This window comes from Squalius cephalus (genome assembly GCF_949319135.1).
Source record: "Squalius cephalus genome assembly, chromosome: 20".
Lineage (NCBI taxonomy): Eukaryota > Metazoa > Chordata > Actinopteri > Cypriniformes > Leuciscidae > Squalius > Squalius cephalus.
This window is the reverse complement of record NC_137141.1, coordinates 3,383,410-3,403,274: the sequence shown is the minus strand read 5'-3', so window position 1 is coordinate 3,403,274 and position 19,865 is coordinate 3,383,410. Positions and strand designations below refer to the sequence as shown.

Here is a 19,865-nt window from a genome sequence, read left to right as displayed (position 1 = left end):
GAGCTCATTAATATGTAAGCTTTTCACACCTGAGAAAGACAAAGAACCTCCCCTAGCGGCCCTATTAGGAGTATCAGGCCCTGTCATTCTGAGCAACCTTGCACAATACTGTAAATTAGGAGATTTAAAAAAGAATGGCTTTTAAATTGTTTGGATTTATTTACAACACAACATAATCCAAAGATACACAACAAATGCCAAAAAAGCACTTCAAAGACAGAGACCTTTGTGCCATTCCTAAAAACATTGTACATACCTTTCATTTCCAAGATTTTCACTTTACCGTGTTCACGTACAGAGACTCATGTGAATGTTGAAGTCCTCAGTGGCATCTGGGCCCTGAAAAAAAAAAAGTGAACATACTGATATCAAGAGAAAGGCCTGCACGATTTTGGAAATAAATATTAGATTTTTCTGGTTAAAATTGCTTTTTAAAATTCCTTTTTAAAATTCACAGAATACACACACACACACACAAATGTTTCCAACAATAATTAATATAATGAACACCAGGTTTGTTGTGCCTTGTAGGCATAAGGTATATGCGCAGTGCCGGATAAAATAATAATAACAATTAAAGCTGCAAGCAGCGATGAAAAGGGCCCTCGCACCCCTGCCACCGCCACCCGGCGCCTTTAGGAAATGCCTTAAGATTACACTCACCAAATTTGAAGAGGATCAGATCAAATCTGTAGGAGGAGTTCGTTAAAGTACAACATCAGGAAATTACGAAAAATGCCCAAAATCTAGGAGGAAGTTCAAAATAGCTCACTTCCTGTTGTGTTTAGGGCTATGCTCCAAGAGACTTTTCTGTAGGTATTGGGTCAATACATGTATGTACCAAATTTCATACCTGTACGTGAAACCAGGAGTCGGGGCAAAATGTGGGGGCAATAATTTACCGAATTTGCCCCCCCCCAATTCTGAAAACCATATCACACGTAAATTTTCACCACTTCTGAAGCGTGTGCAAAGTTTCATGATTTTTCGAGCATGTTTTGTATTTGCCACACTTCCTGCTACCAGCAGGTGGCGCTATTGCTATAACCAAATATGAGCATGGTCATGTGTTCAGGACAGGACTCTTATCAAACATGTGAAGTTTGGGACAGATTGGAAATTGTATGCCTGAGTTACTGCAGGCTGTCTGTGGTTGCCTAGCAACATCGGAACTGCAAGCAACATTAATATTGAACTTATCTGATCATGCATATATCACCAGAAGGCCGAAATTGGGTGAACATTTGTCAGGCCGCCGAGAGCACACCCTTCGACGAAAACTCTAGATCTTCGCAATTTAACGTCACAAAGGCCTTAAGATTACACTCACCAAATTTGAAGAGGATCAGATCAAATCTGTAGGAGGAGTTCGCTAAAGTACAACATCAGGAAATTACGAAAAATGCCCAAAATCTAGGAGGAAGTTCAAAATAGCTCACTTCCTGTTGTGTTTAGGGCTATGCTCCAAGAGACTTTTCTGTAGGTATTGGGTCATTACATGTATGTACCAAATTTCATACCTGTACGTGAAACCAGGAGCCGGGGCAAAATGTGGGGGCAATAATTTACCGAATTTGCCCCCCCCAATTCTGAAAACCATATCACACGTAAATTTTCACCACTTCTGAAGCGTGTGCAAAGTTTCATGAGTTTTCGAGCATGTTTAGACCCTCTAAAAAGCGATTCACTTTGGAGAAGAAGAAGAAGAAGAAGAAGAAGAAACGGAGCAAAAACAATAGGGTCCTCTCACCATCGGTGCTCGGGCCCTAATAAATAACCTATAGCAGTATAAATCTTCCAAAAGATTTCAGTAACAACTAAGCTAGAGAAAAATATATTGATTATCATGTTACTTCAAATGTTTCCATCCGTTATGATGATATGAAATGAGATAATAATAAAAACATGAAGCCGTTTGGTGCGTTTTGCTTTCATCCAAAATATGATACAGTACATTCAAACGCGATCGCGCTGCAAAATATGATACATTCAAACGCGATCACGCTGCAAAATATGATACATTCAAACGCGATCGCGATCCAAAACATGATACATTCAAACGCGATCGCGCTCAAATATAAAACATTATGGTTAGCATATACATATCTACGTTTGAGCAGATATCCACAAACACAGTAACAGTAAACACGGGTCTAAATATTATAATATTCCCCATATATCTAGCAACAGTTCAACTGCAACGTGACATTTATGCAACAATAACAAACTAATATGTAAGAATTTCTTACCTTACATCTTTCTTGTCTTCAAATCGCGTTCTTCTTCTTCTGAGGTAGCCTAAATCCAATGTAAGCTCAGGCACGTCTTTCAAACTCGATGAAAAGTGAAGTGAAGTGTTTTGTTGTTGAGGTAATGAGCGATTCCGCGTTCCATGTGGAGATTTGCATGTGAATATCTTTTGCGCGAGTGGGCGTGGCCAAATTAACTGTAATGAGCAAGCGTTTGAGAAGCTGGACATCTTGTTGGTTTTATACAAATTACTAAAACAGAGAATATTTGTTTTCATTTTGAATCCGAGCATTTAAAAGTACACACTTAAATGTTTATAAAGGTATATGGCTCATAAATGTGTGACAAGTATTCGCTGAGTTTTGTTTCAGTTTATAGACATGCTCAAGAAAAAAAAGTTCACCGCGACGGAGAGGCAGAACGCACACCCTGTTTATTTTCTTTATTTTACAAAAGCACAATGTTTTGATTTGATTGTAAGTGGACACATACAAAAGGAGAAATATCTCAGATTCTTTTTTTATATTTCTTTTTTCTGTATGACCATAAATGACGGAGTAATTTAAGTTTATAGTGCTACAATGTGGAGAAAATCCAGCAAAACACGCCCGCGCGTTTGTCGACCTCAGAGGGTTAATGGCTGGATGTTGATAGACATTAAAAAAAAATTATGATTTTAAATATCATGCGTGAAATTTAATTACCTTCATAATGGTCATAACTTTAGGAAAGAGTGGCTGACGATTATTATTATGTTTGTATTGTTTTACAATCAAGATAAAGAGATTTTTATTCATTTAAATTAGTTTTCTTTTAATTTATTTATTTTAATTGAAATAATGCAGTGCCAACTTCTGTATATTGGACCTAGCAAAAAATGTTGCATCACACAGGCATGAGTTTCCATGTTAAATCTTCTACTTCACCTATTACTGATTGATATGATGTACTGAATATTTCACCTTTTCACCCAAATTATAATTTTTTTATATCAAATCGCTGTTATCCTACTGATTTCAGTTGAATATGTAGTGGCTTTAATGCAATGTTTTGTCACATCCAACATTCAGTAACAATCTCTTTTGTTTTAATAGAAACATGTCTCGTTGTAATTGTACACACATGTATCCTGTGAAAATGGATCCTGTATACATGTTGCTGCGAATCCTTTGCCAATTATACAGTGGATATAAAAAGTCTACACACCCCCATTAAAACAGCTTGTTTTTGTGATGTAGAACATGAAACAAAATAAATCATAGCAGAACTTTTCACCTTTAATGTAAAACTTACGACCCGTGCAAGTACTGAAAAACAAATTGACATCTTTCAGAGATTTATACTTTAAAGGTGCAAAAGTTCTGATAGGATTTGTTTTCGTTTCATTTTTTACATCACAAAAAAAAAACAGCTGTTTTACAGGTGCTGGTCATATAATTAGAATATCATCAAAAATTTGATTTATTTCAGTAATTCCTTTCAAAAAGTGAAACTTGTATATTATATAGACTCATTACATGCAAAGTGAGATATCTCAAGCCTTTATTTGTTATAATTTTGATGATTATGGCTTACAGCTTATGAAAACCACAAAATCAAAATCTCAGAAAATTAGAATATTACATGAAATCACACAGTAATTACACAGTGATACCATGGTCATTGAACCAGGTTTTGGTTCTTTTGGCAGTGTGGGCAGGTGCAAATCCTGCTGGAAAATGAAGGAAGCATGAAGTGCTCTGGAAATGTCCTGGTAGACGGCTGCGTTGAGTGGACAGCACAGTGGACCAACACCAGCCGATGACACGGCTCCCCAAACCAACACAGACTGTGGAAACTTCACACTGGACTTCAAGCATCTTGGATTGTGTGCCTCTCCATTCTTCTTTCAGACTCTGGGACCTTGGTTTCCAAATGAGATGCAAAATTTGCTCTCATCAGAAAAGAGGACTTTGGTCCACTGTGCTTTATTAAATCCAGAGTCAACGCAGCCGTCTACCAGGACATTTCCAGAGCACTTCATGCTTCCTTCATTTTCCAGCAGGATTTGCACCTGCTGCCCACACTGCCAAAAGAACCAAAACCTGGTTCAATGACCATGGTATCACTGTGTAATTACTGTGTGATTTCATGTAATATTCTAATTTTCTGAGATTTTGATTTTGTGGTTTTCATAAGCTGTAAGCCATAATCATCAAAATTATAACAAATAAAGGCTTGAGATATCTCACCTTGCATGTAATGAGTCTATATAATATACAAGTTTCACTTTTTTAACGGAATTACTGAAATAAATCAACTTTTTGATAGGGCTGTGCAAAAATATCGATACAGCTAACTATCGCGATATTTTTTTTCACGATAGTGTATCGATATTTCAACCTCTAGTATCGATATTTAAAAAAAAAAAATAATAATAATTTTTCATCAAATCCCTCTGTGTGCGTCAAACGACCTCCTCCGCCGCTGCTGTAGTTGTCGCTGACTCACGACAGTTGTCAACTGTCACTCAACTGTCCAGTTGTATGAGGCGCCGGACTGGACAAAAGCGAAGCGAACTGCGCGAGCGAGCAACAGAGTGAGCAACAGAGTCGAGAGACCGAGTGTATCCGCGCGCGAGAGAAACCGAGTCCGAGCATTAGTATTGGACTGGTACATACATAGTAATATAATTACTATATAAGAGGCATGGAAGTTCGATTAATGGACAACAATAATCAGTGCAAACGTCTTGTTTTGAACTATTGTTTAATAAATATAAATAATTCGAGCACATAAACTTCCATATGGAGGATTAAATAAGATTGAATGTATGTAGTAATAATATATAAATATTATATAAGAGGCATGGACGTTCGATTAATGGACAACAATATAAATAAAAACAACAATTAAATTATTATAAACAATAGTTCAAAACAAGACGTTTGTAGTACTGATTATTGCTGTCCATTAATCGAACTTCCATGCCTCTTATAGTATATAATATTATGTACCAATTAGGCTACTAATGCTGGGGCACACTCGGTCTCTCTCGCGCGCAGACACACTCCGTCTCTCGCGCACTGTCGCTCGCGCACGCAGACACACTCAACACAATGCAAATACCTTTGCGAATAAACTGGAATTTAAGTTTTTGTCTGCTGAGTTATCAATATAATGTGATACACATACCAGAATACCCCAGGTGGTACATAAAAAGTTGTATATTCAGCTCTATTTCTTTCTTTTTTATTATATTTTTGATTTAAAAAAAAAAAAAATTGCAATATATCGCAATATGTATTGTATTGTATCGTATCGTGATATATCGTATCGTGACCCATGTATCGTGATATGTATCGTATCGTGAGGCCCTTGCCAATACCCAGCCCTACTTTTTGATGATATTCTAATTTTATGACCAGCACCTGTATATGGAAGCTTGTTACCACCACAAAGTAAAAAAGGTAATTGGGAATTTTTCTATCACAGTTCTGACTTTTTTTCTCACAGTTGCGCAATTGCGAGTAATACAATCAGAATTGCATGATGTAAAGTCGCAATTGCGGGTTATAAAGTCAGAATTGCGTGTTATAAAGTCGCAATTGCGAGTAATACAATCAGAATTGCATGATGTAAAGTCGCAATTGCGAGTTATAAAGTCAGAATTGCGTGATACAAAGTCGCAATTGCGAGTTATAAAGTCAGAATTGCGTGATACAAAGTCGCAATTGCGAGTTATAAAAGTCAGAATTGCGTGTTATAAAGTCGCAATTGTGAGTTATAAAGTCAGAATTGCGTGATACAAAGTCGCAATTGCGAGTCATAAAGTCAGAATTGCGTGATACAAAGTCGCAATTGCGAGTTATAAAGTCAGAATTGCGTGTTATAAAGTCACAATTGTGAGTTATAAAGTCAGAATTGCGTGATACAAAGTCGCAATTGCGAGTTATAAAGTCAGAATTGCGTGATACAAAGTCGCAATTGCGAGTTATAAAGTCAGAATTGCGTGATACAAAGTCACAATTGCGAGTTATAAAGTCAGAATTGCGTGATACAAAGTCACAATTGCAAGTTATAAAATCAGAATTGCGTCCAATAAAGTCGCAATTGTGTTATAAAATCAGAATTGCATGATACAAAGTCGCAATTGCGAGTTATAAAGTCAGAATTGCGTGATATAAAGTCGCAATTATGAGGAAAAAAAGTCACTATTACGAGATGTAAACTCGCAATTGTTAGATAAAAAGTCGCAATTATCTTTTAAAATGTTTTATCCTGTGGTGGAAACAATCTTCCATAGTTTTAACAGGGGTGTGTAGACTTTTTTTTATAACCACTGTAACTGTGCAAGTGCAAAATCAAGGCAACATGACCCTAAAAATTAGTGTTAAAATCAGAGGGCCAAAAACAGAGTAGAAAATGACCAGTTATTTCCATTTTGTGGAAAAGAATGGTACTAACATTAAAAGTGGACCCCAGGGATCTGTATAAAATAAAACAAATGCAATGCACGACCTCTTTAAGTCAACTTTGTTTAATAACCCTCAGGAAACCAAGCAAATAGTGGAGAGTTTGGACAAGATTCCCGATGAAGATCGCTGCATCAACTCAGATGTTTTCCAGGAGTTTATTCTGGAGGCGAGGTTGGTGAACACATCCTTTACTACGACACATGAGGAGAATGAGTTTCACACTGACTGTAGCTTCTGCCAGTGGCTTTTCAGTGGCCGTTTCTGCCTTTTCTTCCAGTGAAAGTGACTTGGAGGAAGTCCTTACGTTCTACACTCAGAAGAACAAGTCTGCCAGTGTGTTTCTGGGCACTAGCAGAGTCAAGAGGAGCAGCGATGAGAACGGAGAGAGTGAGCGACATTTCCTCATGTTTTACACCACACATGCCATCTCATCAGCCACGCGTGAAGTATGACACAACACATGCTTCAATAACAGATGGTGGTCTTAAAGGGACAGATCACCCAAAAGTGCTAATTCTGTCATAGGGTTGGTTATCGTTTGAATTTTAAGGATTCCGATTTCGATTCTTATTTTCGATTCCAATAAGGTAAAAACAAAACCTTAGATATCATTCACATTTAGACTTATTGCAAAACATTTAATTGTAGCTGAATATCATGAACAGAAATCAACAAACTAAAGAACACTTACGCAAGGAACGTTTGCCTGTGGTTTAATATACCTCTGATTGTATTCGTCTGAAGGAAGAATGTCATATACACCTAGGATGACTTGAGGGTGAGTAAATCATGGGCTAATTTTCATTTTTGGGTGAGCTATCCCATTAAGGTCAAACTTCATCTTTGTGAGGAACAGACTGACGGCCATTGTTCACTGATAGTCTTCCCTTCCGCCACGGCTCTGAAAACTCATTCTCCATCACACATATGCACATTTGCGTGTCAAGTTCAGGCGAGAGCCAATGGCATTTTGGTGCGACATCAAACATTACACGCCGTTTTTCAATGTTAACGTGATCGCAAATGAGATTTTAGAGTTTGACAGACAGGGATATTATACGTCAATAACAACAATATATATATAAAAAAAACATCATCTGCTCACCCTCATAGTTTTTACTGCTTCATATTTCTGTGGAAACAGTGATAGACTACTAGTCTGGGGTAAGTAAGATTATCAAAAAAAGATCAACGACACATTAAATTGTTCAAAAGTGATAGTAAAGACTTTGATAATGTTACACAAGATTTATATTTCAAATAAATGATGTTCTTTTGAACTTTTTTATTCATCAAAGAATCCTGAAAAATAAAATGTATCACGGTTTCCACACAAATATGAAGCAGCTCAACTGTTTTCAACACTGATAATAATCATAAATGTTTCTTGAGCATCAAATCCTCATATTAGAGTGATTTCTGAAGGATCATGTGACACTGAAGACTGGAGTAATGATGCTGGAAATTCAGCTTTGATCACAGGAATAAATTACACTTTACTGTATATTCACATAGAAAACATCTGTTTTAAATTGTAATAATATTTCACATTATTAATGTTTTTATTGTGATGTGTAATGTCTTTGTGAGCAGAAGAGACTTTTTTTTATTATTCTAAACTTTGGACCAGTAGTGTGAAATGTTATGAGAAAAAGATATGTACATGTATGAGAATATGCAAAGTTTTTCACACTATGTTTGTTTTTTCAGCGTGTAATAATTAACAGCTTATAACACACTCATTATTCTCTTTTTCATGAAGCACCTGCATGTATCAACATGGCCGCCTCTGGTGGTTTAGAGAATGCAGATGCAATCAGCAAGACCCAAATAACAGACAGTACTGCAACTCTAACAGAAGACCAGGGTCAAAGTAATGCGACCCAAAGCACGGGAAACTGTAGCACAACCAAAAACGCTAACAAAAGCAAATGCAACTCCCTGCAAAATGGACACCTCAGAAACAAAAGGCAAAGTGGAGATGGCACCGCAACCGAAGCGCCAGCCAGCTCTTCGACTGAATCGAGAGTGCTGCGAGATCACACGAGCAAGACTCACACTTCTGTGGCCAGAAACAGGAAAGCTCTGCTGAAAGCGGCGTACGCTCCAGCTTTAGACTGTGAACAGATCGTCTTACAGCACTGTCTCCCAGATCCTCCGCCGTACGTCGAGCCTCCTCCACATCCACTGGCCAACAGCTCCCGCACCATCACTCCTCCACCGCCTGCGTGTGTCACATGGGCCTCGGCTCGCAACCAGTCCGCAGACACCTTCATGCCTCCAGCCGGTCACGTGTGCAGCCTGAGATCAGCTCGGCCGTCCTCTGCAGGACACGGTAATCTGACTAATTTTTGTCTTATTTCCAGTCTAAATATCTACAAAATCTTGAATAAAGATGCATTTATTAAAGCTACACTGTGTAACTTTTTTAGTTGATTCTTAGCAAAAAACACTTAGTTCTTTCAAAATGTTACGTCCCGTATTAAAGGGACGGGTTTTGGCACGCTCTTTTAATGTTGGTTAAAGGAAACCAGCTCCAGCCGACAGATCACCAACGACACAAACTAAGTTCCACAAGTATAATTTATTTAAAGTGGAAAGAAATAGATAAATTAAGGAGCAATGGCTTCAGGGTGCCCCAAGGCCAAAATAATAAACAAAATAAACTTATAAACAAACAGACATAAATTACCTAATCCGGGAATAAACAAAATTACAAAGTAACTTCCCTAACTCCCTATAAATAAACAAATCACAAACAAGTCAAAATAAATGGCAGGACACCCCTACGCTCCTAAAACAGAACCAAATTAAATCATCATAAACAAATTAACACAATAAACTGAGGGTTTTGGGATCTGCCGACGGGAGGAGGAATCCGGAGCTCTTCACGCCAACAAGCCAACGCCAGAATGAGCTCGCCATCTTCTATAAGCGCCGCCCTTTTAAAAGCAGCGAATCAGTAAATCCACCAATCAGACTCCACCGATGACAGCCAATCCCTGCACACATATACAGAACAACACCCACACAAAACAGATACCCAGGATCGTAACACCCCCACACATAAAAAAAAAAAAAAAAAAAAAGTTACTGATTTTTTTTTTTTTTTAAACAAAACCAAAAGAACGAGATAAGGCACCTGCTAGTACATTGTCCTTGCCCTTTTTATAGCGAATCTCAAGATTAAAATCTTGAATAATCAAGGACCAGCGCATAATTCGTTGATTTGCATTGCGCATTCGAGACAAAAATACGAGTGGATTGTGATCAGTAAAAACGAGCACGGGAATAGGACTCGATCCCACGTACACTTCGAAATGTTGTAACGCCAGTAATAAAGCAAGTGCTTCTTTTTCAATAGTACTATAGTGTAACTGATATGGCAAAAACTTTTTCGAGAAATAGGCTACAGGATGCTCAACTCCATGAATATCATCCTGCAAGAGGACTGCTCCAGCTCCGGTAGCACTAGCATCAACATCCAGTTTAAAAGAACGTGAATAATCTGGTGCAGATAACACTGGATCACTACACAACAGACACTTTACAGCTTCAAAAGCATGTTGACACTCTTTAGACCACAAGAATTTTTGCGAGGCACGGAGCAGATTAGTTAATGGTAAGGCCACATCAGAGAAATTTCGGCAAAATGCTCTATAATAACCTGCCATTCCTAAAAAACGGCGGAGATCACGCTTGGTTTGAGGCACAGGAACATCAATAATTGCCTGCACTTTCTGGACTGCAGGACGTACTTGTCCTTGTCCAACACGCTTACCCAAATACAGAACAGTTGCCTTGGCAAATTCACACTTAGACAAATTCAACGTAAGGGAAGCATTAAGCAAGCGTGTGAAAACAGCAAAGAGGGTATCCATATGTTCTTTCCAGCTAGACGAATACACGACAATGTCATCCAAATAGGCTTTACAGTTCTTAACGTCAGCAAGGATGGTGTTCATTAAGCGCTGGAAAGTCGCCGGCGCGTTCCGAAGCCCGAAAGCCATCACAGTATAATTCAGAAAATTGTCTGGAGTAACAAAAGCAGATATTTCGGCTGCACGTTCAGTTAAGGGGACTTGCCAATACCCCTTTAAAAGGTCGAGCTTTGTAACAAACTGAGCCGATCCCACGTTATCCACACAATCTTCCATTAACGGCAGTGGAAATGAATCAGGTTTTGTGATCGCATTTATCTTCCGGTAATCCGTACAGAACCGATGCGTACCATCAGGTTTCGGAACAAGTAGACAAGGCGAGCTCCAAGCACTTCGGCTCGGGACAGCAAAATCATTTTCCAGTAGATATTTCACTTCAGACTCAATGATTTTTCGTTTAACTGGATTGACTCGATACGCATGTTGCTTAATGGGTGGATGTTCGTTCACATCAATATCATGCTGGATGACATTTGTCTGAGTAGGCACATCCGAAAACAATCCTAAAAAAGACTGGATCAAACTCACAATGTCATCTCGTTGATTCGCAGATAAATGACATAAGTGAGAATTAAGATCGGATAAAGTTTCAGAATTATTCAATCTGACATCAGACACTGGCATACTCCGTATATTTAACCCGTCTTCATCCCCACAGGAAGGTACCACAGACAGAGAAGCAACTGGAACAGTAGAGCTGTTTAACTCCATTTGTTCATCACGAACAACATAACGCTTCAACATATTAATGTGGCACACTCGGGTTTTTCTCTGTCGATCGTGTGTACAGATGATGTAGTCAGTATCACTGAGCTTTCGCTCCACAACATAAGGTCCCGAAAACTTTGCTTGCAATGAAGAGCCAGGCAGGGGTAACAAAACAAGGACTTGGTCTCCCTTCACAAAGGAACGAATGACTGTTTTTTTATCAAAACACACCATCTTTATTTGAGCATTTGATAAAGCTGACCGAGCCAGATCTCGAGCTTTATGCAGACGTTCTCGAAACGAGCTAACATAATCTAATATATTGCACGATGGCTTTGTTTCAGACAACCAGTTTTCTTTGAGCAACTTAAGTGGACCGCGCACTGTGTGCCCAAAAACTAACTCTGCGGGACTAAACCCCAGAGACTCTTGTACCGTCTCACGTACAGAAAACAACAACAGTGGTAAACCTTCGTCCCATTCTTTCTCGGAATCGACACAATATGTGCGTAACATGGTTTTCAATGTTTGGTGGAAACGTTCCAATGCTCCTTGAGACTCAGGGTGATAGGCACTGGAAACGATATGTTTAACATGCAACTGAGACAGAATTTGATTAAACAACCGGGACATAAAATTGGTTCCCTGGTCCGTCTGAACAATTCTCGGAAGCCCAAAAGTAGAAAAGAACACCGTTAAAGCTTTTACAATGGCTTTAGCTCTCAAAGAACGAAGTGGTATCGCCTCTGGATAACGAGTTGCTGTGCACATGAGCGTAAGCAGGTAAGTATGCCCTGCTTTTGTTTTCGGTAGAGGCCCGACACAATCCAATATTATTCGCTCAAATGGTTCTCCGATTGCAGGAATCGGCTTTAGAGGTGCTGGGAAAATAACCTGATTAGGCTTCCCAACCGTTTGACAAGCATGACATGATCTGCAATATTTTGTAACATCAGACTTAATTCTAGGCCAAAAGAAATGACGCAAAACTCGATAAAGCGTTTTAGCCACACCTAAATGGCCAGCCACATTATCATGCGCCACACTTAACACCTGTTCTCGAAAACATTTAGGAACGACTACCTGGTACAATATGTCCCAACCTGAATTATCCGACACTGAAGGTGTCCATTTCCGCATTAATACCCCATCCTTGAAGTAATAACCAGTTGACTTATTCACAATTTCTTTCGCATCTACAGCAGAATCTCGGCAAAATTCGAGCGACTGATCTTGTTTTTGCTCGACAGCCAACAGCCTCCGATCTACAGAAAGTAACAAATCAGCGGAACCAAATTCAGCACCACTGCTAGTGGACAGCGGTTTAGACGCGGACATTTCAGACAGTGATGTACCAGAATCAGTCACGTTTTCGTCAGCAAGAAAAGTGTCAGAAAGATCAATTACGGTGGGAAATTTTTGTGATTGAGCTCGAGTAATCACACAAGCAGGAAACACGGACAAATCTACCGCAGCTTGTTTACACACAACGGACGTTTCATCTAGCGGATTCTGAATGACTTCAGGAAGAGGGAAAACTTTTCCACCTGCCAAGTCATTTCCAATTATCAGAATTACGCCATTAATAGGTAACCGAGCACGAACGGCCACTTTTACAAACCCAGTAACCCATTCAGATCGAATATATATATTATGCAAGGGAATCTTTTCTACTTGCATAGCAATTCCCTGCACTAACACGTCAGAACCACAATATGTTTTCTCTGAAAATGGCAACGAGCTCTCCAAAATAAAAGACTGCGCTGTCCCAGTGTCACGCAACATAGTAGCAGGTACTTGATCATTTTCCAGATCACTTAAAGAAATCATTCCCTGACCAATGAAAGGCTTAAAAATTGCATCAATTTCTGGTTTCGATGGTTTAGCAATAGTTCGCACAAAACCGACTCCTTTAGGCTGTTTAGTCCTATTTTTCTTTCTCAAAACAGGACATACAGCAATCAAATGACCCGCTTCGTGACAATAAAAACACTCACGATCATCAGGTTGCACTGATGGCTTCAAGAGTTTAGACGATTTAGAGGTTCTCTCTGGATTGACAAAATTTGATGTTTCTCGACGAGCAGGTGCAACGAATACGTTTTTGTGAGTTAATACAAATTCGTCAGCACACACAGCGGCCTCCGTAAGAGTTACAACTTTTTGCTCATTCAAGTACACCACAATTTTATCGGGCAACGAATTCTTGAAGTCTTCAATCAAAACGAGCTCACGAAGCTGCTCAAAATTTCTCGTCTTGCTGGCCTGACACCACTTATCAAAAAGTGCGCTCTTCTCACGCGCATACTCAACGAACGTTTGATTGGCAGTTTTCACATGTAAACGGAATTTTTGGCGATATGCCTCAGGGACAAGCTCATAGGCTCTTAGCACAGCGGTTTTTACTTTTTCATAATCTAAACTGTCGTTAAGGGATAAAGCGGAACAGACTTCCTGAGCTTTTCCAGTTAAACGACATTGCAACAAAAGAGGTCAAACTTCCTTCGGCCAACTCAAAGCAGCGGCAACGCGTTCAAACGCACCAAAATATGAATCAACCTCGGCCTCCCGAAACGGTGGCACGAGGTTGATTTGTCTACTAATATCAAAATCCGGAGAAGTTGCAGAAGGCCCAGGCAACGATGAATCAGAAACATGATGTAAACTCCGACTAGTTCGAACAGCAGCAGGTAGTATTGGTTTAGACTCACCGAGCGGTCGACCAGCCTTTGTCTCTAATTCACATTGTCTAAAACGCAAAAGCTGGGTAGTATGTTCTTGACGTTTAATTTCCAAATCCAGTTGTTTCAATTGGATAGCAAGTTTTAAATCTTCCGTACCTACCCCACTAAGTGAACTAAGCACTGGATGCCTGCTCGAACCCTCTTCTTCATCACTTGCCCTACCTTCTATGTCCCCATCCTCACTTTCAGGATTTTGAACTGCTGTTAACACACCCTGTTGCTCCAAAGCGGCCTGAATTACGTCCCGCACTTCTTTTTTACGAGCTGACTTTACTACCGGAATTTCATAATAATCAGCAATCAAATACAAATCCGCTTTACGACATAATTCTAAATCTCCATACGAAGGCTTTCGCCGAAAGGCCTCAATACTAAATTCCATTTCTCTATACCCCTTTCCCCGATTCTCAAAAAAAAACTGCCAATAAAACGTCTGCACCAGCAAAAGGAGAAAAAAAGAGAGATACATACCATTGGACGAACTTGTTACTATAACGTGTCCCAATTCGTTACAATAGGACGAGCCCCCATTTGTTACGTCCCGTATTAAAGGGACGGGTTTTGGCACGCTCTTTTAATGTTGGTTAAAGGAAACCAGCTCCAGCCGACAGATCACCAACGACACAAACTAAGTTCCACAAGTATAATTTATTTAAAGTGGAAAGAAATAGATAAATTAAGGAGCAATGGCTTCAGGGTGCCCCAAGGCCAAAATAATAAACAAAATAAACTTATAAACAAACAGACATAAATTACCTAATCCGGAAATAAACAAAATTACAAAGTAACTTCCCTAACTCCCTATAAATAAACAAATCACAAACAAGTCAAAATAAATGGCAGGACACCCCTACGCTCCTAAAACAGAACCAAATTAAATCATCATAAACAAATGAACACAATAAACTGAGGGTTTTGGGATCTGCCGACGGGAGGAGGAATCCGGAGCTCTTCACGCCAACAAGCCAACGCCAGAATGAGCTCGCCATCTTCTATAAGCGCCGCCCTTTTAAAAGCAGCGAATCAGTAAATCCACCAATCAGACTCCACCGATGACAGCCAATCCCTGCACACATATACAGAACAACACCCACACAAAACAGATACCCAGGATCGTAACAAAAAATATATGTGCTCATTAATGTATATTTACTTCTTTCAAGTAATAAAGTATTCTCTTAAGTTTATAATCTGCCATTGAAAGTACATACGGGTGAGGGGTTCGAATGCCGGTCGCCATGTTGCCCCTCCATCTTGAAACTACATTAGCTAAAGAGGGACATACCAGTAAATTCAAGCTTCGCCTTTTGCGTTTTTCACTCAGTGACACCGTGACGAATGCGAGGGGGAGATTACTCGCGAGTGCCGTCAGATTTGAAAGATAGTGCGGTGTGTGTGTGTGCGCGTGCGTGCGTACTCGCATTTGAAAGAGAGAATTAAAACGTCAACGCGACAGACAAATCAGCAAGACCATAGTCAATATTGAAGTAACTTTTCCCAGATGGAAAGAGCTCATGAGGAGAAAAGATTTTAAAACGGACGCCGAGGTTGCCTGCTTTCTTCTCGACAGGTAATTCAGCCTGTTGTAATTCATTTGTGTAAATTCGAAGTTTTATAGTTGCTTGTCTAACCATAGCATGGTTGTGCATAACGCCAGAACGACCTCTAGTATAACTTCATCCTCGCGTCAATGGTGAAAAAGTATTGTTTACCTTGTAACATAAATCTGTGCTGCGACGGATCACAGGTGATGAATAGTTTTAAAGGCGCAATTTTTTAAGCTATATAAAAAAGGACACTGTAAATTTGAGTTATTTTTAATTGCTTTTACTTTGTACACATTGTAACGTTAGCCTAATCTGATTATGCTGGGATAGCCGATTCCAAGGGTGACGTTTACCTCCTGACATCTGTCCTGTAGTTTTATTCATTTTAGACGCATTGTTTATTATTGTCATGGACGAAGTCGAACTGGAAGCCATGTTAATCTTGGAATAATACGGCCACCGTAGGAGTTAAAACGCCCTCGGAATTGAGAGGAACAGAAACTAATATTTACTGGGTAGTCATATACAATTTCACCACTAGATGGGGGTAAAAATCACACAGTGTAGCTTTAAAGTAGTAAAAGGCCATAAGATATTATGTCTTGTTTTCTAGGTAAATAAATTTAAATTAAGTGAGTTGTTGCTTAAAACAAGCAAAATTATCTGCCAATGGGGTAAGAAAAATAATGTTGTTTCTGTTTGAATTAAGATTATTTTTCTTACCCCAATGGCAGATCATTTTGCTTTTTTAAGCAAAAACTCACTTCATTTTAATTTATTTCCCCAGAAAACAAGATGTAATTTCTTATGGGATTTTACTCATCTAGTAAATGTATCTTGATTTAAGAATTTTTAGATATTTGGACTGGAAACAAGACAAAATACTAAGTAAGAAAAGCATTTTTTTGCAGTGCAGAGCTTAAACACTAATTTTTTTACATGAAATCATCTCGTCAGTTTTAATGCACTCAAATCTGTCTTATTTCAAACGTTTTGGTTTAAATGACAAAAAGAAGTATTCAAAAAAATGTAGCATTTAACTTAAAATCTGCTAATGAGTGGAAAAAATATGTTAAAATACTCCACTTAATGTCAAAGAACTTGTTTATGATTATTTGAACATATTTTTTTCCACTCATTTGTAGATTGTAAGTTAAATAATATATTTTTTTAATACTTCTTTTTTTCATAAAACCGAAACGTTTGCAATTAGACTGATTTTGTTATTTTGAAAAGTTAATGAGCTGAAAAAAACTATGTGATGGAATGTTTTTATAGATATTTGTTTTAGTGCTGGGCAACGATTAATCGCATCCGAAATAAAAGTTTGTGTTTCTATAATATATGTGTGTGTGCTGTGTATAATTAGTTTGTGTATATAAATACACACACATGCATGTATATATTTAAGAAAAAATAGTTTTTTATATATGAAATATTTATATTTATATATAAAATAAATTATATATAAACATGTATACAGTATATACATGCAAATATTTCTTGAATATATACATGCATGTGTGTGTATTTATATGCACTAAATAATTATACACAGCACACACACATATATTATAGAAACATAAACTTTTATTTTGGATGCGATTAATCGTTGCCCAGCTCTATTTTTTAAACTTGGCATAATCAAAGATTAGGCATTTTCAGCAGGGCTGTGTATTTCTTCCCCTCCATCACTTCTGAAATGTCATGTGTGTTTGTGTGTACCTGAGGACGGATTTAAAAGATGGACTGATTCTGGTTTTAAAGCGCTCGTGTTTTCCACATCCTCTTCATGTTTGTTTGTTTGTTTGACTGTCAGTGACCCAGAAGGCCAGTGTGAGTAAGTCCAGGCCAGTTTCTGCTGGAGTGCTGAACGAAAAGGCCTCGCTGTCGTCCCAGGCTCAGTGTAACCAGCAGGCCATCGTATCAGCTCTGCGCAAACTCGTGGAGAAGCAGGCGGCCCGCCAGTACAGCTCGTCCAGCCACATCAGCTTGCTCACACAGCACGTGAGTTATGAGCTACACAACTACACAACACTACACAACTACACAACACGAGAGTTATGCCAGTACAGCTCGTCCAGCCACATCAGCCTGCTCACACAGCACGTGAGTTATGAGCTACACAACTACACAACACTACACAACTACACAACACGAGAGTTATGCCAGTACAGCTCGTCCAGCCACATCAGCCTGCTCACACAGCACGTGAGTTATGAGCTACACAACTACACAACACTACACAACACGAGAGTTATGCCAGTACAGCTCATCCAGCCACATCAGCTTGCTCACACAGCACGTGAGTTATGAGCTACACAACTACACAACACTACACAACTACACAACACGAGAGTTATGCCAGTACAGCTCGTCCAGCCACATCAGCCTGCTCACACAGCACGTGAGTTATGAGCTACACAACTACACAACACTACACAACTACACAACACGAGAGTTATGCCAGTACAGCTCGTCCAGCCACATCAGCCTGCTCACACAGCACGTGAGTTATGAGCTACACAACTACACAACACTACACAACTACACAACACGAGAGTTATGCCAGTACAGCTCGTCCAGCCACATCAGCCTGCTCACACAGCACGTGAGTTATGAGCTACACAACTACACAACACTACACAACACTACACAACACGAGAGTTATGAGGCCCCAATGTACTCGCGGCACGCCAAAGTCCTTTTCGTTCTTCACTAAGAAGTAAAAAGAAATTGGAAATGCAGCGATGAACTGTTAAGGATCATCCAGACTCTGTCTGAGAGGGAGCAGAGCACAGGGACGCTCACCGCTGAATGGAATTAGCCTCTGGTCATTGGTTTATTTGCCCCACCTCCTATCCTTCATCCCTCCTCGTTTCCTCACGATTTCTGTCTCTTGCTGGATCATTAGAATGAGATCACATAATGTGCATTCAAATGATCAAACGCAGCTGTAACAAAGATCAAGTTCAGGGAAGATGGAGGCGGGCGTTAAACGTAACTTTAATCATAAAATTAACATAATGCGGCATATAAGCATAATTAAACCTTTAATATTAAATGTCCCAGGCTCTCGTCCTGCCTCATAAACGAATACATGCGCTCATTCATGAACGAAGACGAAAATCCCATGATCCCACGCTCATTCCCAGCGTCATCAAGATACGCTTTTGTTTTTGTTTCGAATAAGCGACCTCTAGTAGTGAAACTTACACACTGTGCCTTTATGAATTGCATATCAGTAATCAAGATGTCAATTTTGAATTTTGAATTATTAGTTTAACCATTATATATTATAACTAAAATATGTTTTTAAGTTTTCATTGACTAATTCTAGAATACAATTCCCAGACTTTTACCCTTCGGTTTCACAGACAAGGCTTACGTCTAATCCCAGACTATAATGCATGTTTGAGCTGTTTTAACTGAAAGCATATCCTAAAATATGTTGTCCTTGTTTTGTCTCTAGATTCACACCAGTGATGTTTCTAAGGCACGTTTATAAAAGCTGCTTAAATGTCCTAATTGAACTAATCTAATCTAAACCCTGTCTGTGAAACCAGGCCTTAGTCAACTAAAAACATCCTAAATATGAATAAAGTATCCGTGATCAGGATTCAGTCACTGAAACGATCTCCTAACTCATCTAAATGCCTCTGATTGGCCGTTGCATTGACTCATCTAAATGCTTCTGATTGGCCGTTGCATTGACTCATCTAAATGCCTCTGATTGGCCGTTGCATTGACTCATCTAAATGCTTCTGATTGGCCGTTGCATTGACTCATTTGAATGCCTCTGATTGGCCGTTGCATTGACTCATCTAAATGCCTCTGATTGGCCGTTGCATTGACTCATCTGAATGCCTCTGATTGGCCGTTGCATTGACTCATCTGAATGCTTCTGATTGGCCGTTGCATTGACTCATCTGAATGCCTCTGATTGGCCATTGCATTGATAAGCCCAACAGAAATGTGTGTGAGTGTTTATAATGCTTGGCGTTTGTGCGGTCGGGCTGTAGGATCTGGAGTGTGTCTGAGTAAAGCTGACGGATCCGCAGACACACAGTGTGTTTATCAGGAGCATTATAGAGGAAGCAGTGTGTGTGTGTGTGTGTGGTCTCATTATCAGATGCTCCACAGAGGCGCTTTCTCTTGATATTTAACTAGCAGGCAGTTTTCCCTCTGACTAATTGATTCTTATAAATAAAAGAATGT

At 39.2% G+C, this 19,865-nt stretch overlaps 1 protein-coding gene across 1 annotated transcript in view; it reads left to right on the top strand.

Moving 5' to 3' along the window:
- Positions 1-19,865, top strand: part of ttll5 (tubulin tyrosine ligase-like family, member 5) — a 147,885-nt gene that overhangs the window by 70,056 nt on the left and 57,964 nt on the right. The window contains exons 24-27 of the mRNA XM_079853170.1: positions 6,784-6,878; positions 6,985-7,094; positions 8,470-9,042; positions 17,467-17,654. Coding sequence (XP_079709296.1) covers positions 6,784-6,878; positions 6,985-7,094; positions 8,470-9,042; positions 17,467-17,654 — 966 coding nt within the window. The remainder of the gene's footprint in view (positions 1-6,783; positions 6,879-6,984; positions 7,095-8,469; positions 9,043-17,466; positions 17,655-19,865) is intronic.